The sequence below is a fragment of the Egretta garzetta genome, unplaced genomic scaffold (assembly GCF_000687185.1).
Source record: "Egretta garzetta isolate BGI_Z169 unplaced genomic scaffold, ASM68718v1 scaffold273, whole genome shotgun sequence".
Taxonomy (NCBI): Eukaryota; Metazoa; Chordata; class Aves; order Pelecaniformes; family Ardeidae; genus Egretta; species Egretta garzetta.
This window is the reverse complement of record NW_009259236.1, coordinates 1206585-1230389: the sequence shown is the minus strand read 5'-3', so window position 1 is coordinate 1230389 and position 23805 is coordinate 1206585. Positions and strand designations below refer to the sequence as shown.

At 38.4% G+C, this 23805-nt stretch overlaps 1 protein-coding gene across 6 annotated transcripts in view; it reads right to left on the bottom strand.

Annotated features, from left to right (window-relative positions):
- Window positions 1-23805, bottom strand: part of LOC104123621 (nebulin related anchoring protein) — a 60538-nt gene that overhangs the window by 774 nt on the left and 35959 nt on the right. For 3 of the 6 annotated variants that reach the window (XM_009635894.2, XM_035891494.1, XM_035891495.1), the window contains 20 exons: window positions 22912-23016; window positions 22342-22449; window positions 21472-21783; window positions 20319-20423; window positions 18056-18154; window positions 16120-16224; window positions 15628-15735; window positions 14749-14862; window positions 12983-13180; window positions 11075-11179; window positions 10155-10253; window positions 9256-9360; window positions 8783-8890; window positions 6822-7133; window positions 4796-4900; window positions 4018-4116; window positions 3796-3900; window positions 2129-2236; window positions 1158-1469; window positions 749-901 (listed from right to left, as the gene is read on the bottom strand). In XM_009635894.2, coding sequence (XP_009634189.1) covers window positions 749-901; window positions 1158-1469; window positions 2129-2236; window positions 3796-3900; window positions 4018-4116; window positions 4796-4900; window positions 6822-7133; window positions 8783-8890; window positions 9256-9360; window positions 10155-10253; window positions 11075-11179; window positions 12983-13180; window positions 14749-14862; window positions 15628-15735; window positions 16120-16224; window positions 18056-18154; window positions 20319-20423; window positions 21472-21783; window positions 22342-22449; window positions 22912-23016 — 2865 coding nt within the window. The remainder of the gene's footprint in view (window positions 1-748; window positions 902-1157; window positions 1470-2128; window positions 2237-3795; window positions 3901-4017; window positions 4117-4795; window positions 4901-6821; window positions 7134-8782; window positions 8891-9255; window positions 9361-10154; window positions 10254-11074; window positions 11180-12982; window positions 13181-14748; window positions 14863-15627; window positions 15736-16119; window positions 16225-18055; window positions 18155-20318; window positions 20424-21471; window positions 21784-22341; window positions 22450-22911; window positions 23017-23805) is intronic. The other 3 variants (XM_035891490.1, XM_035891492.1, XM_035891493.1) reach the window with 3 other exon arrangements.

Here is a 23805-nt window from a genome sequence, read left to right as displayed (position 1 = left end):
AACAAGTATTTAAAGTGCAGAATTTCTCTTTTATTGTAACTTAATCTTCCTAATTGTTGGTTCTACAAAGTCTCTGTATGGAATTTTGGTCTCTTGTGCTGGGACACTGCAGACTTGGACTCATCCCTGTGGAGGTAGGGAGAAGGAAAACCTGGTAGATCCCAGCCTGTAATTTCTTGCATCTTGGGCTGGACAGAGGTGGAGGAGGCTGGAGCATCTCCCCTTTGCAAAAAGCCTCCCACAGTATTGGGGAACCTCCCACAGCACACGTTATGCTGTCAGGAGTCTACACCGAGCCTGTCAATACAGTTGCCAGTGGAGATTACATGGAAACACAGAAATGTCTTGCTGAAATTAGGAAAAGAGAAGGGGGGTTGTTCAGGGACTCCCTTCCACCTCTACTTCTGCTTTCCATGGAGGTACCAGGACAATTGGAAATCGGACATCATCCACAAGTTAAGGGAAACACAACCTATAGCATAAGTAAATCCTATCCCATGGCACTTCCTAGTCCCTACAGGAATTCCTCAGCCATGACAGTGCTGAATTCTCTTGAGAAGTTCATTCAAATTAAGGTGTACACAAAGCCACAAAGCTTCATGAGGGAAGTATATATATTCTGTTCAAATAGCGGGGAGAACTGTTGAGTTCAGGGAGCATTCAAAAGCATGAACAGGATGTGTGCCTGCCTGCCTTTTAGAGAGCAGAGCTGCTGGGATTTGTAACAAGAACGGTTTACTCTACTTACATCTCCAGGTCCATACTGAGCAGAAGCACCCTGCAATCCCATTTCCCGAATGTATGCCAACTCAGCAGCTCTTCTTGCCATTTCAACTTTGTGAGAACCTGGGGGAGTCCAGCCAATGCCTCTGAGCCAGTTCAAGTCAGACTTGTATTTTACCTGAGAGAATGAAGCATACGCCAGTGTGTATTATTTTGTTTGGCTCTAATCAAATCACATGCCCTGGGTATTCAAGAGAGAGCATATAAAGAGCAACAGAGTCGATAATAAACAAAGTGCTCATTTTCAGCAAACAGAAAGTAGTAGTAGTAGTTCTTTCAAGAACATGATTTTGTTGATGAGTAAGGTCTGCGAAGCACATTGCCACAGACAGCTCCTAGCACTTGGAAGGACAGCGTCGCTCAGCTGTACTTACATCGCTCTGCAGCTTGTAGGCCTGCTTTGCATGCTTCACATTTAGCTGCTCAGGATCACAAGTGTACTGGTGGAAAGGCTGCCTGTAGTTGACATTGCTTGCAAGCTGCTGGCTTCTCTTAGCATGGAGGAATCCTGGCTGGTTGAGGTGACTCTGGAACTGTGCCATGTTTTGGGCATATCCACTCCTGTATTGGTTGTCACTCTGGAGTTTCCCCACTCTGAGGACATGCCTGATTTTGGGATCATCATTTGCACTGAGGAATCCAATCTGCTGGCCTCTGTCTCTCAGGAAGGCTTCTCTGTATTTGTACTGCAAGAAGTGCGGAGGAAAATTTTCACATTCATATTACCTTCAAAATCTGGTATGAAATAACTTACCCTCCCCTAGCTATCAATAATGCATCCTGTAGTGCACCAAGACCAAGGGTTTGTTTGATATCAAACTATACCTCCTAATCTAACCAGACGCTTTAGAAGAATACCCTCTGTGCTAATTTTTAAAGGAGTAGGAAGACTTAGGGAGCCCAAAATGCTTATCTCTCAAAAACAATCAGAGGTCCTCTTATTGTTGCATTCTTGGGTGCACCCAATACACAGCTCAAGCAATGAAGCTTCTCCATCTTCAGCTTTCTTGCCAACTGTGGTCTTCCGTGTTCAAAGGTGACCCACTTTATTCTAGATCATGCTTTAACTATTCGTAGCCTAGTACCTATTTTATTTAACTACATCATAATATGCTTCCTTCCCAAGAATAACTCTTTGAAGTGAAACAGAGCAGCCTCGTATTGGACATGATTAATGGGAACCTTTAGTTGGAAATCTTTGCACTTAACCAGCATTTGGTTTCACCAGGTCATCAATTTTCCAAACCAGAACGAGGTTCACTTACGTCAGAATTCACCCATTTTTACAGGGTGGGGGTGGCATGAGAAGAGGGTTGGGAAGCGTTTGAAACAGAATGATTCTTACATCACTAGCAATCTCTCTTGAAGCCTTTGCTGTCTGGAATGGGATGGCATCAATCCTTAAATCATAGCCAGACGCCCTTGTCTGTTCCCAAGATGTTTTATACAATTTCTGTGTTGAAAAGAAAAGAACAAAACAGTCATTTCCCCCTGCAGTTTCTTAAATGCAGTCCCATAACTGCAATAATAAATGTTTTATCCTACTGGGTTTATTTGTATCAAGAGTCATCAGTACCATCTCTAAGGTTTTGATCCAGTTCTATAGCACTTCAACTTCTTTTCTATTCACCATAATGATAAAATGCCTCATCTGAAAAGTGCCACCAGGGTTTCCTTTTGTACTTGAATGTGGTTGTTTTTGATGTGATTTAATTTCTATTAGAAACTGTGATGCATCAGTCACATCAATATTGCATTGATATTGCCCTTATTCTCTCTTTTGATGCATCCACTTGCAGTGTCTTGGGTTTCGTGGCATCATAATTTCAATATCAGTTATTTCAAGCTTTTCGACTGATCCCTGTCTCTATCCCCAGCCACATGTGGCTTCATTAACTCATATGGAATAACAGCCAGTTCTAACATATTTAATGTGACTTTGAGGATGTGAAATACATTTACATCCTGAAGAGAAATTGCTCTAGATTTGGTTCTTCTTCCATTAGTAGCTTTCTTAAAATAGCTTCCAGTCTGCATGTCCTGCTACACAGCCTTGGTATCTTAGCTGGCACTTTTGGCTGTCCCTTTCTGATTTTATTCATTTGCTTCCTGTAAGACTTTGATTCATTCTTTCTGGGGTTTGTGACCATATGAAAACAAGCACAAACTCTACATTTCAAAATATAATCTTCTGTTTCACTGTTGAATTTAGTGCTAGGTGGTGCTTAATTTGAAGGTAAACTGAGATGCCAGAAATCCTGCCAGACAACCTAGGTAGAAGCAATGCAAGCATTACTGTATGCCATGCTAACAGGGCTAGGTCTGATGTTTCTTTTGCATGCAATCACCCCTTTGCCTTTTTACCTTTTCCTCTATTGCTTCAAAGAATATAAATCCTACTAGTTTCCTTCACATGCAGAGCACCTATCACCAAACAAAGAACTCAAAACTTCTTATAAAGTAAGGTCACTTTGACCCTACAGTTAAGGACAACAGCTATTTAATCAGGGAACAGTAGATTAGGAATAGACTGAGTGCCTCTGTCTGGGATAATGTGGAAACAAAATCACTTTAAACCAATTCCACTCACTGATTCAGTTGCATTCAGGTTGACGACAACTGTACCTAAGGGATCAGTTCAAGACAGTGTTGCAGCTTCATGACGATAGATTATAGTCAAGGAAAGAGGATTCTCCCTCCTCCCACACCCAAACATAGATTAAAATTTGTACCTAACAATACCTATACTGAAAAACTGAAATCCTTAGTAATAGCTTCCTTCCCTAGAAAGCAGAACCAATTCTCAAAAGAAAAATCAACAGACTTTTCCTGATCCCTCCAGCCCAAACCTAGCAACATGTTGGCTGTCCACAGCCTCTGGCTTTTTCAGTTTTGGTCAGGCTCAGAGAACCTGGCTTCTACATATTCGTGAATGTTTTTCATCCCCAAGCAAGTTTGTTTTCCTTGATGACAGTTACCAAGTCAACTCCCCAAGGTAAAAGGCTTACTTACATCACTGATGTGAAGTGCATTCTGGCGGGCTCGGATAAAATCCGGATGATCAGGAGGCAGGGTGTACCTGTGCCTGGCTTCAGAGTCTCCAGCCTTGTACAGTCTCTGTGGAGTCAAAAGTCATTGAATGCAACTGATACTGTGAAGCAACATCGAGATCAATTCTTTCATGCATAATAGTGCAACAAAAGTTAAGATCAATTATAGGAAAATGAAACCTACATCACTGCACTGGAGGTAGCTGGTTTTAGCATGGATCAAATCTGGAGAGTCAACCACAGTGGTGAACTTCAAACTTTCTGGCTTTTGACGGTACTTTATCTGAGGGGGGAGGAAGCAACAAAAACAAGCAAAAAAACCCACAAGATGTTTCTGTTAATGATATATCACAATTCCAAGTGTGTGATAACTGGAGTAAAACTTAAAAGCCACCTTCCTGAAGCCACAGGATTAAAAACCTACTGTTCTGCTTTAGTCTCATTTGCTCTTTCAGCTAGGCAATGGGGATGCTGCTGCATCATTTCTGCGGTGCCCAGGCACCAAAATTCTTTTTTGTGTGTGCGCAAGAAGGCCTTCCCACTGAAAATTCACATGCAAAAAGCTTTGCAACACTACACTTTTGACAGCTCATAATTTTTCTCCATTAATGCATGATACTGAGCAGGTTAATGTCCCTTCAGTGTGGTTGTCAATGCTGCATCTCTCTATATCACTTCCATAGCCACCTGCTTAGAATTTCATAATGGAGTTTACCGCATTTATTTATTGCTACATGTTTTGTTTATACTCTTGTGTTTCATTCGGAATGGAAAATATTCAGCAGGTGTCACACAGTGGACTTGCATCTCCCATACTGCTTCTTGGTAACTTACACCTTGTATAAACAGGCTCCCACATCAAAAGGAAATGATAAGCTACATTCGTAAGTGTCATGTAACGAGGAGCCTTGTGGTAAACAATTCCTACAGACGTGCTATCCCATGAAAGATTTATCAGTTACCTCACTGATGAGCTCTCCAGCCTTCTTTACACTTTCTATCTGCGGAGATCTCAGAGCCATCCAACCAACTCCTTTCATGAAGTTCAGGTCTGATTTATAGCGATGCTGTTAAAAACGAAAATCGTTAGCTATCAGTTTTGTATCCACAGCTATTAAGGTTTTTTTAAAAAGACTCCCTGATTCATATTAACATTTTGAGGTTTTTCATTTGCCATGCACATATCACATCGTAAAGCCAAACTGTTTGCATTTGTTCATTCCACGAGGAATTAAATAATGTATCATATGCAAGTTACAAGAGAAGGCCCCACGAGTGAATTAGTATGACTCAAAGCAGTAAGTAATAACCTGTTTGTACTGGGCGTAAAAGAACCCCTTTTGAAATAATTTTCTGAGGTGAGTTCAAGTCAGGAATACTAATTATTTTATCTGGTGCATGCTTCCTCATTAACCCCATTTCTAGGAGGACACATTACTCTTTCTTCACTCACATTAAAGGCTTGCTCTACCTCCTAATCCAGTAAAGAAAACAAGGCAGACCCAATAAAAAGTGAAAGCCAGTAAAGTACCCACAATCCCAACAATTCTGACTTCTCCCTCAGAGTGACAGTGGCTCACTGTGTGACTTTATTCCAATCACCATTTTTTCAGGGTTTTTTTTTCCCTATACGCAAAAGAACGTAACAGCCAACTAGTTCAAGCATGTTGTACATTACTCTACCAGATAGTGAGGGTATCAGACAAAGCCACCTTCATAATTTCTCTGGATTCCTAACCTGTGGGGTCTAAAGGCAAAGAGGTTCTTGCTCATCTCCTATCCTTTGTAGGCAAGTTCTGAAGTACATGCTGTTAGGGTCTAAGGACTAAGTCCCTGGAAGTGCTACTTTCCTATCATGTAAGCCACCATCACTCACCAGTAAATAGTAAAAAATCCCACCTTTGTGGATCTAACTACCTGAATGCCATTGTGTGAGCCATTACAGGAGAAGGCGGGAATGGGAGTTGGAAAGGCAAAGAACTGCATTTAGCAACAGCTTCTATACCATCCCGAGAATATCCCAAAAATGTTCTGGCTGTGAAGAGTACATTTAGGGTACCAGACAGCAAGTACACTAAGTAAGAAAGAAGGATACAAGCTCTCCGGTGCTTTGATTGCCATTCTGACTTTCTTAGCTGAAATATCTGTTAATATCTGCTCATCAGATCTGACTAAATCCAACGAATATCCATCACTTTGTCTCACAATAAAATCCTGATCTCAGTAAATGATCAGCTCCCTAAAAACCTATAAAGAGTTAGCAAAACTTTCTGAACAACCTTTTTCACTTCCCTGCTAAACGATTCAGTCTCTTTTCTTACAAAACAAAAACCACCCGAACAGAGATTCCTGCTACAGAGCAGCTAATGACACTAGACCCTAAACTGTCAAAATACAGCTACCTGCATCCATGCAGCTTTATGCATGTGCTCAACATCTACATCCGTTTGACAGCACGTACAGACAATGGCTTGTGCCTGAACAAAGATACATGCTAAGGCAAACTGAGCATGGATGTGGCCCATGCTGAGATTCCATCATTTCTGTCATCAAGGTCTGTCTGAACTTATATTTGCATGAGCAATTTCTGTGAACACATCTGGGGAACTGGTTATTTAATATGACCATTTCTGTTTGCAAAATGACCTTCTAATGTATCCCAAATCAACCTCTGAGCATTTAACTTCCTGCTCAAAGAATTCCGTATGTAGAGCAGTGACTGTCAAACCACTGACTGGCTGTGATCCAAAGACCTGAGAGATGATTGTATATATCTGTCAGCTCTGGAATAAGTGACATGGACCACAGTCAGGTTCATAACATGAGAGCCTCTGATTCACATATATTCCATATGTGAGGAGCAATCAGGTATCTTGCTGCTACAAATACATAAGTTTCCAAATGGTCTTTCTAAAAACACTGCCCAGTGTCAACATACAACTTGTGCCAGTCACTCAAAGCTTTGTTATTGCTGAAGGAAGTCTTTACCTCACTCTGTAGCATGTGGGCTCTTTTGGCCCATTTCATCTTCATGTCTTCTGGGAGTGCTGTAAATTCATGAAGCCTCTTTCTGTAATCTTGATCACTCGCTAAGGCCTGAGCTTTTCTGGCATGGACAAGATTCACCATGTCCATGGGCAGATGGTACTGAGACCACACTTCTTGGGATCCCTTCTTATACTCCTGTTCACTCTGTAATTTGGCAGCGTGCAAGCAATGCAGCAACCTGGTGTCATCCAGCACACTTTTGGCACCAATGTGCTTTCCTCTCTCCATCACAAAGTTGTGTTTATACTGGTACTAAAAATAAAAAAGTGTAAAAGTGAATAAGTGCCAAACTTACACTGGCTACTCTAGCTAATTAACTTAGGATAAGTCACTGAAACATCTATGCTGTCTGTAAAACAACCCACATATACAGCACTAGAAAGTAATTGTCTGAATCACTCATTGCTCTCAAATTTAAATACCACAGTAGTTGCAAAATTTAAGTTAAGCGCATCTCAATATATTCTCTGACTACGCCCAAAGCATTGATCATGTTTAACCTCAGATCATGTACTTTTATTATCTCTCATAGAATTTTATTCACATCACTAGGAATGAGAACATAAGAGAACCAAACAAAAGACAGAAGAAAAAAATCTATACAAAAGAGAAACATCATGCACTCTGTAGCCTTCAGATTTGCAAATGCCACCCAGCTATTTTAAAGAGTAAATTCAGTTTTCCTGGATCAATAACTATGTTGAGAAGCCTAAGATGGTGGTCTGAGCGCAAGAATAAGCACCAGCAACCCCTCATTCTCATCTTAGCTGGGACTATGACTCTCCCTATGATCTTGCATTTATCCTCTCTGTGAAATAGTGATGATGATGATAATGATTATTTATACAGCATCAACAGGGTGCTTGGAACTTTAAAGGGAAGGCCTGGGCCCTGAAGAGTTCATAATGTAGTTGAAATGGGATAATAACACTTATCTACCACACAAGAGAGTTGTGGGGATTAAATTACAGTAGCTAATGTTTATAAAGTGCTTCCAAGATGAAGGGCCAAATTCAGATCTGTTGTAAGTGGATGTAATTCTATTATGGACTTGTACCCTTTAGAGCAGATCTGAAGCTGTAACCAAAAGCACTCTGCAAAATATGGTTAAGTGTACATTATAAATGACAGCTAGAAATAGTTGCTTCATAAAACAAATACACATGAAATATATTCATATTTTATCACATTAGAGACAAAATATGCAACTACATACTACACAAAATGAAGACTTTTTTTACTAAATTTAGTTTAATTGACAGTTTTTCTTATAATTTATTAAATTTCTTGTGAGGAAGGGATGAACTTAGGTTTTCTGAGAAATGGATACCACCATGTTTGAGTGTTTTGCAAACAACTATCCAAATGAGAGGGCATTTTTAAGGGCAAGAAAATTAGTTTCCTCTATTTCAGAAATTAAAGGGACACATAGTTACAGGACCATCCACTAATTTTCACTTCCTAACCAGACAGGCAGCTCCTGATTTTCAGAGATTCAGCTTCTTCTGACTTCATTTCAATTCAGGAGCACTAAGCACTTCCAAAAGTCAGCTCAAAGCAGGGTGGACAGAATTAGTAGGCACTTCATTATATGAGGAGCTGAAAGCCTGGGAAGGAGCGGAATCCCTTGGATTTGTCTGTCTGCAAATACTTTAATTCACTAGCTATTTCCCACTGGAAGATGTTTAACCGAGCTTGGTTCCCGATTAGCACTGATTCCTCCTCTTCTTTTTTTTTTTTAATTCACACAAAGAATCTCATTCATAAGTAATATATTCTGTCTCACACTTGTCTCACATGGTTATGGAGTTGCTTTAATTCAGTAAAATCTGCTTTAGACATTGTTTTACATGAAGTTAACAGAAATTAGGCAAGAAGGAAGGTTGAATCATTCAACTCACATCACTGGCAATTTCTCTGGAGGCCCTGGCAGTCTGGAACGGGAGTGCTTCCGTTGTCAGCTTGTAGCCTTGAGCACGTAGATTATGCCAAGATTCCCTGTATTTTGCCTAAAGTAGGAAAGGCACATGTAGATTGCTGTTTCACTTTTAAATGCACAAGGGAACAAACAAAGGAACACTCTTTTCATTTGTTATTCTGTGTTGCAGTCTCATTCTTCATAATCAAAGGATTTTTTTTTAAATTATCTTTGGGAAATCCTACTAACTCAGACAAAACATGTCTCGTTCTTTATGTAGATTTAATTTACTCACAAACATATACATGCTAATGGAGATAAATATCATTATAATCAAATCAGGGAAAGCATAAATAGAATAGATCTAAAAAGTCCTTTACTTATCCATCTTCCCTGCCACTGCACAATTCGTCTTCCATCCCAAATAAGTATAAGAAATACAGAATAAATTCTTACATCGCTGAGGTTGGCTGCATTTATTCTTGCCCGTGTAAACTCAGGCAGACCCAGTGTTGGTGTATAGTGATGCTGACTGTCCTCTCCTGCTGCTCTATACATGCGCTAGGAAAGAGACCGAAAAAGACAATTGCAATTAATTTTCTCTATTGCTTCAGTAACATAACAGCAGTACTTAAACTGTTAACGATTATGACAACCATAGTCAGCCAGCACAAAAACCAGCTAAGAATATACCACTGCAATTGCAATTGCATGGGGTCTTTTTTTCTGGGCATAAAAAACCTTTTACATTGATTTTTATACATATAACATAATGCCAACCCACTACATTCTTAGACTTTCATTGGTATATTCCCAGCAGGCCAAAAGAGGACCTATAAACATTAAGGGCACCATGAATGTGTGTTAAATAAAAGGGCAGGGATTTCTGGTAAACAGGCCAATTTTCCCTAGCTTGGATTTTTCCTCATGTTATTACAGATGATTTTGATAATTTGCCTATGGGTTTTGTCTTGTTTTTCAAAAATTAGAAAAGTGATTCTTCTTATCAGAGCCCTCTAAAGTGGACCATACTATGTAAATGAGCTCCCTCAAGAACCCCCAGCAGAACTGATCTTATGAGGCTTTATTTCATGTGAAAAAACCCTGATAATGGGACTCTAATGCATGGATAACATTTAAGCTTTTTGAAAGAGAATGGGTTGAATTGAAAATGGTATTAAATGTTTGGAAACAATAAAATGTGATCTAACTGTGAAAAAGCACAAATCAGTGATGTTTGCTTTCTTTTTGATGCATTTTGCTTTCAGAACAGGGTTTTCTCTTTCCCACTACTCCATCACTAGCTCGCTGCATTTTGAAAAGCATATTTTGTGATTCACGTTAGGAGAGCCTACCTCATTAGCAATCATATTGCTGAATTTTGCATGAAGGAGGCCAGGAGAGTCTGTCACCGATGTGTACTTGAAGGAATGTGGCTGCTGACGATATTTACTCTGAGTTCACACACAAAGAAAAATGAACAGAATAACTAAATTGTCTTGTCAGATAAGGGACTTTTTCCAATACCCGTGGTCTAGTGTTGCTTCCTGTGCTTAAAACTCTACTTTGAAAAGGGTATGTGTCTATTAACCATTAGACTAATTTACCTTTTGCTACTCTGAATTTGATGCATTCAAGTCTCACAGAGGAAATGAAAAGTAAATAAGGAATAAGGTGTAAAAAAAAAAAAAACCCACAACTAGGAAGAGCAGTCATGTTTTTCTTAATTTCACATCTGTGTGAATATGGGCAATAGATCCAAGATTCGAAACTAGGGGAGGCTGCAAGAAGAGAACACGCCAGAGGAAATAAAAATCGAGCTACAGAGAGGAAAAAATAACAGCATAGCAAAGCAGCAAGTGAAAAACAGACTAAGACTGTAAAGCAGGAGCAGAGCTGAGGACAGTGTAATATACAGGGCGCTCTGCAGGTCAGTCTAATTTTGGAGAAACAGGAAAGCTACTTAACAGAGATAGGCACAGCCTTATTTTTAGTTGAAAAAGCCCATTTTAAATCTAACATAAATAACATAAAATAACAAACTCCTGGGTCTGAAACACGGGAGAAAACATTGGCGAAAACTGTTAGCAAAGTCTGCAAAACCTTGAACTCCATCAGGTTCACCCATCTGCAGTTAGGACCCAAATGGAATGATCAAACGCAAGGGGAGGGAGCCTAGCATTATCCAGTGAGTCACTTTGCCAGCCCAGTTTAATAGAAAGACATCTGGCAAACTCTTGTTTGTAGTGGAGAAATCAAAACCCTCTTTTGTTACCTCGCTGATGAGTTCAGAAGCTTTCTTCTTTCCTTCAATCTCTAGGGCCCCTGGAGTAATACATCCAACTCCTCGCATAAAGTTCATGTCAGAACGGTATAAATGCTAAGGAAAACCAAGCAGAAGTAATTACAAATTTGCCTTTGAGATGCCCTACATTTATTCATCCAAAAATACACAATAATGGTATTCAAATATATCCATTAAAATTAGTATTTACCACAGACAGTTCATATACATTACCTTATGTTCTTGTCTTTATGCATGTGTCTGTGTGCATACAGCACTGACAGATCTACAGTACAGATGCAAGATTCTGAGTACTAAGTCCCATGAACACTGAATGATACTTGAGCTCCTAACTTCCATTCATAACCTTGAAAAAACTTCCTAGGCACAGGAATTTTCTTCATATATAATACATAAATCACAGTTACATATTATTTATTTATAAATATATATAAAATAAGACCAGTTTAGAAAAGTGTATGGAAATATTTTTAAATAAAAGCTGCTAACTTTTTAATAAGTGGAATTGCAGACAAAATAGCCTTGCTTTTAAACAGTTCTGAATGGTTATAATATAAGTAGGGAACACTAAGGAAAAATAGCATTAAGCCGCTGTACAGGCTTTGTTAAAATATTTTCCAGACCACCAAACCCAGCAGTTACTCATTGTAAAGATTACTTTTTCAAAAGTTACCAGTTATTAGTAGATACATTATGACAAATATTATTTCATTTGATGATGAGAAGAGTGAGGAGGAGGAGAAGGGTCATCATATTTTCTGCTATAAAGACCAAACAATTAGTAAAGTACAGATTTGCCTACTTGATGGATATGTGGAAACTGCTACTGCTTACTGAGGGAAGAACTAGCTTTAGTTAATGAGGCATTTTGGTTCAGCCAACCACTTATAATGGAAACGGAGCAGAACCAGCTCCTCTTCTGTCTATGTCTGTCCAGTGCTAGCCTGTAGACTCAAAGGCATCACAGTGTTGTGCACAGGAAATAACCTTCGTGAGTCAGAAGATAAGAAAGGACAATGCTAGAGCTTGGTCCTCACCCTAGGACCATCTGGTAAGAGAGTTAAATTCTGCACTCTGAGACATGTTGCTGGCAACCAGCATTTTACTCCCAATTCAGAAGAGAGTCAGGGATGGAAACCTGCCTCAGCATCTGTGACTGCAAGTGTTTCCACCCAAGTTAGGGCAGCACAACTGGCATCTGATGTTTACACTTGTTTGAACACAGTCTGCCACCTTTAAGACCGTTGGCTGAAAGTGTTAAACTGCTATACAGAAGTAATTGGGGGACAGACTTGTTTTTAAGATACATCCCCTCCTGAGGTCTCCAGAGGCAACGTAATCTATTAAAAGCCCTTTGCTCAGGGCTGTGCCTACAGACACAGCCTAACCTTAAATTTGTAAGAAATTATCCAGTTAATTTTATTCAAGATTACATAGGGAGTTAAACTCATCCTTCTCAGAATTTCAATGGTTATGTCTTAGGCCAGAGTTTAGAAGTCTGTTACAAATCAGATTTTTAATAGTAGGCATCTTTCTTGTGGAAGTACATACGAATTTCAGCCAGATGCAAGCCAACTCAAATACCAGTTGGTAAACAGCTTGCATGGTTAGCAATACCTTAAAAAGAGTATTTCACCAACACTGCAATCATCCCCACTTGCAAACATTTCTCTGCCCAGTCATCAAAGACTACTGTATAGCTTATCTCTCGGTATGGTGTGATCACACGTGTTGTACCACTGCCCAGTAAGATAACTGTCTCATTTCTGAATGTAATCAAGGGGGAATAGCCCTTGTTTATCCCTCAGCTGCTGCTCAAATACATACCATCAGCTGTCATGAATTGGAACAGAACTATCCTGCAAGATTTGCAATTACCTCACTCTGTAGTTTGTATGCATTCTTGGCACACCGCAATCTCACATCATCAGTCAAAGAAGTGTACTGGTGTAGCAGCTGTCTGTATTCTTGCTCACTGACCAAAGACTGGGCTTTCCTGGCATGTACCAAGTTTATCATATCCAGTGGCAGGTGGAAGTGAGCCTTTGTATCTTCAAAACCTTGCTTATATTTAACCTATCAAATTAAAAACAGATCACGTAGATTTCACAAATGGTAATAAGAATTCAGGTTTTGATCAGAAGAGACATTCTCCATATTTCTTCTAATTCCCAGTATAAATTATTCTTTTTAAAAGTAAGTTCCCTAATTTATTTAATTATACTGTGAATGATAAACACTTATAATTAGAATATGTGGCATCCTATCCTTCATCAAAATAGTAGCCATCTACATTATATTAAATTAAGCTGAGATATTACTTATACTTTTTTTTTTGTGAAAACTGGATACATTGAATCTATAACATTACCAAACTGATAAATGGATTCTTAATTCACTGCATTTCTAGAAATCACATCAAAAAGGTAAAGCTATTGCCTGAGGATAAAATGCAAACAGTTATATCTATATTAAAATTAGTACAAAACCTCACTCAAAATATTTATTGGTCTCTGTTGATTTGGCCAGTTTCATTTCATAGTTTTAAATGTTATTTTTAGTGTTGGATTTTTTTTCAATTCTTGTTTCTGTCCAGGAAAAGAAAGCCATAAAAATCTTCAAAAATTTTTTTTCACATGACATTCCCCTATCAGATTACGCAAATTTGAGATGTTCAGGCTGTTCATCCAGACAATGAACATCCAGAGTTATTGATGATCATCAAACTGATTTAGAGTAACCTGACAGAGGGATGAATTCTTCAGACACTTATTGTTACCTGTATGTCTGAGCATACCATCACACAAGAAAGATTCCTAGTACAAGCCCAGCATTCACTGAAATCCATGAACACTGTCCCACCTATATCCACAATCAGGCTTGCTATGGATAGTTTTGGTAAAAAGATAAATAGCTCTTATATTATTTATGTGCTTAAAGTCAGACAAACATTTCACTGTTTTCTGGATCAAGCCACAGTGTTCAAAATGCACTGAACAATTACAATTCATAGACAATGAACAAATGATTCTTAGCATATCCCAAGACCAAGTGGAAGCCATTCCCAAACCAAAAAAGTCCAACCAGCCACAGTGTTCAAAATGCACTGAACAATTACAGTTCTTATAGACAATGAACAAATGATTCATAGCATATCCCAAGACCAAGTGGGAACCATTCCCAAACCAAAAAAGTCCAACTTGAAATTCCATAAACTCATTCACCCTTTAGTCTTTCAGGAAAACAGTACACTGAAAACAATCATTGAAAACTTTGTATCTCTACCAAAATTAATTTACTTCTGTACAAAGACCACTACTAATTCTCAATTAGACCTCACCTCTGAGTGATACTTTTAGAAAGTAAAATATTCTATGCTAGGCAACAGTGGTATGCAGCAGGGGATTGTGCAAGAATGCACAGTATTCTTTTATTGTCAAATTAATGTTACTGTAAATAATGTAAAAGAATGGTAAGAATATCATGATTATATCGAAATATCTGAAAAGTGGGAGAGAAAGCCCTACGTTTTAAATAGTAAGCTATTCCACAGCTAATTCACAGCTAAGTGCATCTTCCACGAGGATCTACCCGCTGTTAGGAAACCAATTCCAAAATGCCCACATCTTCTTTCTTGTACTTACATCACTCTGTAGTGATGCTGCATGGACTGAATGAGCAATATGAATATCGCCATCCAGGCCACGTGAGCCAACCATCTGTCCTTTCATTTTCTGAAATGCCTCCTTATACCTGTGCTAAAAAGGAAATAAGAATAGAAATGTCAGTAGAAGAGAACATGAGTATTAGTCGGGTTGTTAAAACCTGAATAAAAGGGTTTTCATAATGCAGAAAGAGAGCTATGGACAATAAATTCTGGCTATACTTAATATGATATGAATGAACTTTTAATGAATGCTAGGAAGACCTCACCTGTACAAACATTTTCAGATTTTATCCTATTTAGAGAAAAAATACACCAATGAACACTTACAAATAGCTTGGGTTAGTTATCTGCTGTTACACAGGTGGTGGAAGACAAGAACTTGGTGCAGGTGCTCAGAATCAGCCTCTAGGAGCCTCTCTCCATTAGCTCTCTAGCAAAGTCCAAACACCTAGTCTCCTATGCTTGTAAGTATCTCTACAATCTGTAAAGGACACCCAAGACAAACCCTGAAGGGTAAAACCTCCTTAAACAAGCTCTCTCTTCCAAAGCTTGCCTAGCTAACAGTGGCTGACAGCTCCTGAACAATCCCTATGATTGCCCAGTCACTACAGCAGTTAAGTTGGTCAACTTTGCTAATGGCTGTTTGCTTTTGCAAACCTTCCTTTGCTTAGTTACCAATAACACTTCCTTGTGTCTGCACCTCGAGAACCAAAACTAACTAGACTGACGCCAGATGTCTCCCAGATGTAGAGTTGGCTGGACATGTTGTTTCCATCAGAAGTCAGTCAACAGAGCAGAAACAGTCTGGAGTGACTGACATAACCTACTGGATAATATCAGCAGCAAGTTCACATACATCACTTATGATTTCACCCGAAGCTTTTGCTGCCTGGAAGGGAATGGCATCTAGTTTCAGCTGATAGCCACCATCTTTCATCTTTCTCCAGGACTCCTTATAGCGAATCTAGGAAATACGGAACACGAATAAAGCAGAGTTGCTGTTCAGAGGGTTGACACTGTAGCATTATTGCTATCCTAGCAATGTTACCACATTAGTTTAATTCTATTCTAACACAAAGGCCTAACATAAATGAAATACACAACAGAAATAATCTCATGACAAACACCCATTATAAAAATGCATTTGTTCATTCCTAATCTTTCTAACTTAGGAGAAGTTTGATATGAAGTTTGATTTACCAATACTACTTCAGAAACATTTAGACCAAAGAATGATCATATACAGGGGAACGGAAAGAAATTTAGCTTGTTTTCCTGTGTAGGACAAACAGCAAAGCACTATCAACTTTTTAACTTTCCTTTAAAATATTGTAAGTCAGATTCATACCTCACTGATATTCATAGCATTTAATTTGGCCTGAAGGATTTCGGGAAGATCTGTTGTTGGCGTATACTGATGCTTTACACTCTCTCCATGCTCCTTGTACAGCCTCTGCAAATACAAGTGAATTTCAGTAGCAAGTACTCAAAACACATTCAGTCACTAGTTCAGACAAAAACATGAATAAGTAGGTTTATGGAAAGGAAAAACTACAGAAAAATGACAGTGGCATTAATAAATATAGGCAATTGTATCAGTCAAAAAGTACTCAAAAAGCTTTAGGAGTCTGGTACACCTATCATCTAGAGTTTACTAGAGAGGAACTCCTTGAATTTTTGAGTGTATAATATATCAATGTATATGAAAATTCAGTTATTTGAATATTCATTCGATAAGACTTCCAACGTATGTGAATAGAGAGAGGGAGAATTAACAGCATTTATTAAGGATGTGCAACCACGAGTGGCCCAACAACACCTTGAAATTCCACAGAAATCTGGGGAGTTGAAGTTCCCCAAACATATCTTTCCAAAGTTGTTCATTTTTAGCAGATAAATATGATGGCAATTATCCATGCAATTACTCCAAATTTATTTCCAGAGCTAGTTTCAAGGAGGTACTCAACAGTCAATGGCAAGAGATTAAAAAAAAGCTCAGAAGGTGACTGATCCCATTGTAAAACAGGTGTCTATGTGGGCTACTCATATCAATCCTTGGAGGAAGAATATAGGGTTGGCCAAGGACTAGCTGACTTTAGGATGTCTGCAGACAGATAAGAGGAGTTCTATGCCGTTAACTGCAAATTCCCCTACAACGGCTATGCAGAGTTCACCTCTTTCACGTTATTTTTCTCTGCTAGTTTAGTTTCTTCTTACATTGACACCATAATTTTCAGATGAGTGCAGACAGCCACCATTTTTTTTTGGCCTTAGATATGACCCATGTCTTGACCACCCAACTTGCCTTTCCCAGGCTATTATTTCCATGTAAGGGTTTGAGATCCTCTAGATTAGAATGAACCTCTCCATTTCACCCTGCTGCCACTTTCTTCAGCAAATAGGCCCACTTGCATTGCACCTCCATAAGAGGAAAATTAATGAAAACTCCATGTGTGAAGAAGTAGAGCAGCAGACTGATTTTGACTGTGGCTCAGTGGAACAAAATGACTTATATTTATCCTGCCTGAGATGTAAGCCTTTTGGATCTTATTAATTAAACCAAAGGCATAGACACCATAAGTATTACAATAGCATGTGTTTTACACAAAGTCTTTCATCTTCTTCTTCACTTTAAAAATATCTATTTTCACAATAAAACATCCTCTCATGTTTGAAACTTGTCTTTTTTGAGTGACTTTTGCTTATTACTCACTTCTGTATTATCCCAGTTAAGTCTACAATATTTTTAAATCGCTCTTCTATTAAAAATAAACATGTTTAAACACCAAACAGCCTCAATTCTTCCCTTTAAGGTTTCCGCTCCTGGATTTCTCTCTCAGCAGGATGACAGCTTGAAATAATTTATTTTTTCTTCCTTGTCATGCTGCCTTACATTTTGTTTCCAAAGAATATGCAGAAACTGAAATTTGAAATATCTGTTTGAAAAGGGGAAAGAAACCCAAACGTGTTCTTCCTCAATAAATCTCAAAAGGCCAAAAGTCTCTAAAGGCCAAATGTCACTCCTAAATTTTACTTCTGAAAAAAAAATTGGACAGAAAGCCTTTTTACATGAAACTCCCATTCACTTCAGTGGGATCTCCATGACTTCTCATTCCAAGTTAGAAACACGCTCTTTGTGAGATGCACCACACCAGAACACAGAAGTTTCATGGTTCCCAAGGATAATGTCAGAGAAAGAAAGAGAGAGAAAGCCAGTGCTTCAATCAGGTCGTTCAAAGAGGATACCACTCTTATAATCATAATGTATATACATTATAACTTACATCCACAGCCTGGTTATAACTAATTCTAGCCTGGATCATCTCAGGAGTGTCTTTAATACTGGTAAACTTCAAAGCATATGGATGCTGACGGTACTTCTTCTGTTGAGCAGAAAAAGATCAAAGCTGTGAATTTTGTGCTGCTCTTTCATGCTATTTGAAAGAGAAAAATCATAGGTTGCTGGAGATTAGAGTGAATTTGTGAACATAATTATTATTCCTCTTTCCTCATCTTTATGTCCTAGGTACTTTCAGATTAATATTTGTTTCAATTTAACAATAACCTTTTGCCGATTAATATTAAAGTATTTCTCCCTAAAAATAAGGAAAACATTTCAAAATCAGATTCTGCCTACCTAAATACTCCAGAACTCACGATTTTTAAAATATTTTTCAGATTACTTCAAATATGACTGATTGTATTTTTTATTTATAGCTTCTTTAAGCAAGAAATTATATACAATTGTAGTGTGTTAATAATGGCAATCGTTTAACTTATTGTTTCAGGGTTTAGGTTTTTTCCTACCACCTATAGCAAATCTGTGCAGCCATTAACACTGTGCCTAATTGTTACAATATATCTTCTAGATAATTATATTAATTCTGCTTGCTTGAAAGGACCCATAGTAGTTTATGAGAGATCTTGTTATATATACGTAATTAAGATGAAGGCTGTTTGATGGCAAATTGACTTTTTCCATATGGCCAGGTCACTAAAAGCTTCCCTTGCTGCATGAGTTGTCCTATACCCATCAATATTCTTGTCCCTTCTCCCAGTAGTGCATACTAAATTTTCCTGATGCCTGTGATGAACTCCAAAGTCATTAAGCATGTTTGTAGTTTTTCTGGAAATTGTTTGTATCTCAGTGTTCAAGTCTAAAGGCATGTCATTCTCTTTTAAATTTGAGCTGTGATCCACAGAATTTTATTTGAGGCAACATCTTGATTCTTTGGGGACTCAAAAAGCTGATGTAAAACACACTAACTCTTTTAAAGTATTACAAGCTTATGAGCAATGTTTTGGTTTCAGAAAGAAATCCCTTAAAAATGAGCAACCTTACTAAGTTTAACTAGGGACAAAAGTGGTTTGCACTTTGTCCCGATCAGCTGTAGAGACAAATAAGAGTTGACCAGAACATCTCTACATAAAATTCCTAGAAGTGATATTCTGGCAATTGTTTTTTAGCAGTATTACATGGGCTAGTCACTGTGTGTATGTAAGAAGGAAGGATGCTTATAGCCATCTAAAATTATTTAGTACTCACAAAAAGGTTGAGATGAACAACCTAGCAGGTCAAATTTCTACTTGGCAGTGTTCACTACGATAACATCAAAATGGTCTACCTATACAGATTCACAATTACCATTCCAGCCGGCATTGCTATACCAGCTTTTGTGAAGCTACCTTGCCTTATGCTAGCTGAGGATCTAGTTTATTGTGTCTAAAAAAATCATCCTTCTTAATTGTAGATGATTACATGTGAAAAGAACAGTATTAGCAATCAGGCAGACATGAAAGGATGACCATATTTTTCTGAGACACTACACCAGTGGTTATGCTGATATTCTCATTGAGAGAATGGACAGATGATTCCTGCATCAGCACTGCTTATCTAAAAAAATCACAGGATTCAGTCTCCTACTGCAGCAGACTTGGACAGTAGGACTCCTTCTGAAATAACAGAAACAGAATACTATGAACCTTTTAACCATTTCTACTACAACCTCCTTTGACGGCCTCATAGGACTGGCATAAAGGACTACAGGACCTTTTCCTGTAAGTGAAACTGGTTATAGGGAGAACTAAGGATGAAAACTACTTGGGCTGATAGATAGCCACAAACAGACATATCTATGTGAATTTCAATAGCTAATGTGACTACATATGAAAAAGGAGCAAGAAGGAATGCGTATCTGTTACAAAAGAAAGTTCTGGGTCCAGTGACTGCATCTTTTCATCATCTCTCCTGTTTTGCTTCATTAAAAAGGTAGGCTAGTGGGTAGCAATTGAGCACTGTTTGATTGCCATTATTATTCATAATATCATTTGTCACCTACTTTGTTTTTGCAAAGGCTATATGGACTCCTACTGGTGTGTGTTTGGTATCTGGTTTCCCTCTAATTGCCAGTCCTATCCCTGATTTTGAGGGCTTTCATGTGGTATGCCTTTTTCTTTCCCCTTTGAGTGGAAATTATTTTAATTTTATACAGACATTTTGCACGCATTATGCAGCAAATTCTGTTACATGCTGTCATGAAATCTCACCTCACTAATGAGTTCTCCTGCCTTCTTAGCCTGCTCCACATTTAATGACCCAGTGGCTATCCATCCAGCTCCTTTCATCCAGTTCAAATCTGCTCTGTATCGGTTCTGACAAAGAAAAAAAAAGTCCTATTGTTGGTGTTCATACACTTAAAATGCCACTAAAGGATTCAGACATCTCAGGAACAACAACCAAGTCAAATTAGTGCCTGCTTTTGTTTTATTCACTATTGCACAGTTGCAAGGAAAGCAAAAAAATTATGGAATGAAATAGAAGTATCAGGACTCACCAGAAGTTGTGCAATATGCTTTGCAAGGTAGGTTTTAGAAGTGGTCTACACTTTACTGTCCTTTCTATTTTTTACGCTAACATAGCAAAAACTTCAGTTTTATTGCACATAGCGCACTGTTTAAAATATCATTAGTGATTTGCAATGATAAGAAAATGATACTCAGCATTTCCCAACCCTTACCCTTTTGTTACACTGGAGGGAAAGCATTTTGTTTTGTTTTTTTCCATGTGTCTTTAAGGAGGAAGAGTACAGGAGTACTTCTCACTTTCCTCGCAAATCTCTCCTCCCAACAGTCTACTGAATTCCAAAAGCTTATACAAGCACCACTACAGGTGGGTTTCTCAAAGAAGCCAGAGGGGTTTCAGGACCTGTACCTCAAGAAGACCTTTACACGTATCTAAGTCTCCTTGAAAAGATCTGACTCAAAACCTCAGAATGGAAAGTCTGATTTATAATAACCATTTACAGCACCAGACAGTTCATCTGATGGTTTCAGCTGAGCATGTGGTCTCCATATCAAATCCTATCACCAATTTTTTCATCATAAATTATGTAACCTCCCTGCACATTAGGTAAAAAGAATAAATGTACATCGTACATGAATCCTAGGGTTTTATTAACATTTGAAGTAGACATTGAAGAAGCCATGCTCATAAACAGGATTATAAAACTCCTCAAATATATCTCTTGAGCAAATAAGTGGTTAATGCTTACTGTTTTAATATTAGCTGTTTAACAGTTGAAAAACTAGGTGCATAAATATGTCATGGCATTAAAAGCATAAACATCTGAAGAAACTCAGCTCTAAGTGTATGAGGGGCTTGAATGAAAGGATATTGCAATACATTAAGCTCTGGACTTACATCACTTTGCAATCCATAGGCCCACTTGGCCCATGCCACTTTCCTGTCAGTAGGCAGGGCTGTGTAGTGATGGAGAGCTGTCTTGTATCCTTTATCTGTGGCCAAATTCTGAGCCTTTTTGGCATGGACAAGGTTAATCATATCCATGGAGACCTGGAACTGATTCTTTGTGTCCTCAAATGCCTTCCTGTATTCCAGATCACTCTGCAACTTTGACATTTGAAGGGAATGAGCCATCTGCAAATCTTCCTCCACAGCCTTTACTCCAATCAGCTTACCCTTCATCTTCTCATAACCTTCCTTATATTTAATCTGTGGATAAAAAAAACAGACCATGAGTAAATGACCTCAGCTGCCAAACTGACAGCTCTGCTAGTAGCAAAGCAATGGTCTATTGGTGCTGTGATGCTCGGTCCTTGATACATAAACCCTTTCTCAATAATAATATGTTCACAAAAAGCTGTAAGAAATTTTTCCTTTTTGGTTCTCTCTAGAAAACAACATTCTTTAAACACTAAGGTCAGAAGGTTCTTTCAGGACTTTTCTGGCCAGGCGTAGATGTATTAAGTTACAATATTTCACAGGAGATTTTCACTTCATTTTGAGTTCTAAAATTCACCCTCAGGACAAAATGAGAATAGGAAAACACAGTCAGCATGTGGGGAAAAACTCTGAATTGCTCAGAGCAAACCTTCTGACTAATTATGGAATGCCAATCACCCAGACAACTCCTCCATTGCTCCTTAGCACGAATCGAGTGAGGGTGGCTCAGGGCACCAAGACATATGTGACACATCCCCAGCACTCTGGTAGCAACCTGGACTGTCAGCTGTCCTAAGAATAAAGAAGGCTGATGGAGTCCATACTCACATCACTTGCCAGATCCCTCTTTGCCGTAGCTGTCAAGAATGACAAAGCATCCAGACGAAGCACAAATCCTTTTTCCTTCTGCTTCTCCCAGCTACTCTTGTACAGTTTCTAAAAAGGTGACAATAACACAGTCTCTTTATTACTATCAATATATTCTATTTGTTTTATAGTCACAGTGAAAGCTCTCAAGTAACATCAGACCAGAGTACACTCCATGCCCAGCAACCGTATGTCTAAGTCCCGGTGTTTTCGCTTGCATACTGTAACTGTGGATACTGTAACCCCATTATCTCACTGGTTCCAGTGAAACTGTCAAAGTGCCACACATCTGCAAGCATGTGGAAAATACATGGCTTCAAACACAAAAAGTGACTAGTCTCCAGAAGAGCAGATGTGACTAGTATTTAATTAAGAGCAAGTAATTAAATTTAGATATAAAGTTTTTACATCTAAAATATTTGGACCTTCTCAGAGAAAGAACCTAACCTTTACCTACAGAACAAACATTTCAACAGGAGCTCTAACTATTCACAGGAGTGAGGAAATCCAAACCTCTGTCTCACACAGTACCTCACTGATATTGGCAGCATTTGCTTTGGCCAGCAGGAAGACAGGATCATCTTTGCTGATGGTGTACTGATGAAGAAACTGCTCTTTTCCTGACCTGTAGGCAACCTGTCCACAGAAAGCAAAGCGTGGTTAACAAGTAGTAGTCCATGTTTAATGTTGAAGCAATACTGGTTAAAACACCCCAAATATTCAAGGATTTGTTAGGGTTAATTTATTTGGTGAGTTAGTCTTTAGCATCATGACTTTTTTTCCCAATCTGAATTGAAAAGCTGACCCACAAAGTCAGGTTGACCAACTTCTCATGGTCTAATTTCAGGGAAGCAGTGAAACAACATATATATCAGGGTACTTTAATTCTCTTTCCTAAAGTTAGCCACTTAACTGGCCAACATTAACTCGTATTCAGTACAAAATGTATGCAAGAATGTATTCCATTCAATATTAAACTACAGCTACTTTTTAGGTGGAATGAAAGCCTTTAATAGGACACAGAAATAGTGAATTTTAGGCACAAAATGAAGAAAACTAAGCAAATGAATCCACAGAGAAAATTTGTCACCTAAATGTATTGCTGACACAGTACTCCAGTGAGGACTAGCCTTCCAACTTCAAATGAAAATATCAAGGACCTTTTATGATCCAAGTAGCAAATATCTCCGTTTTATATCCCAGGGCAATGTCAACATAGAAGTTAACTGCTCTGTTTCAGAAGCCCATAAAGCTGTTGGAGGAGCTGTTGAAAAGCTATGAAAAGATGTCCCATTTCATGAAGTGTTACATTTCTTACATCTCACAGAAGAAGAAAAAAAAATGTCCCTACTATAAAGCTCTAAATCCACAGTTACTATTCTGACTTCAAGACAGGTACACTAAGGCAGCATTGTCCAGTACATA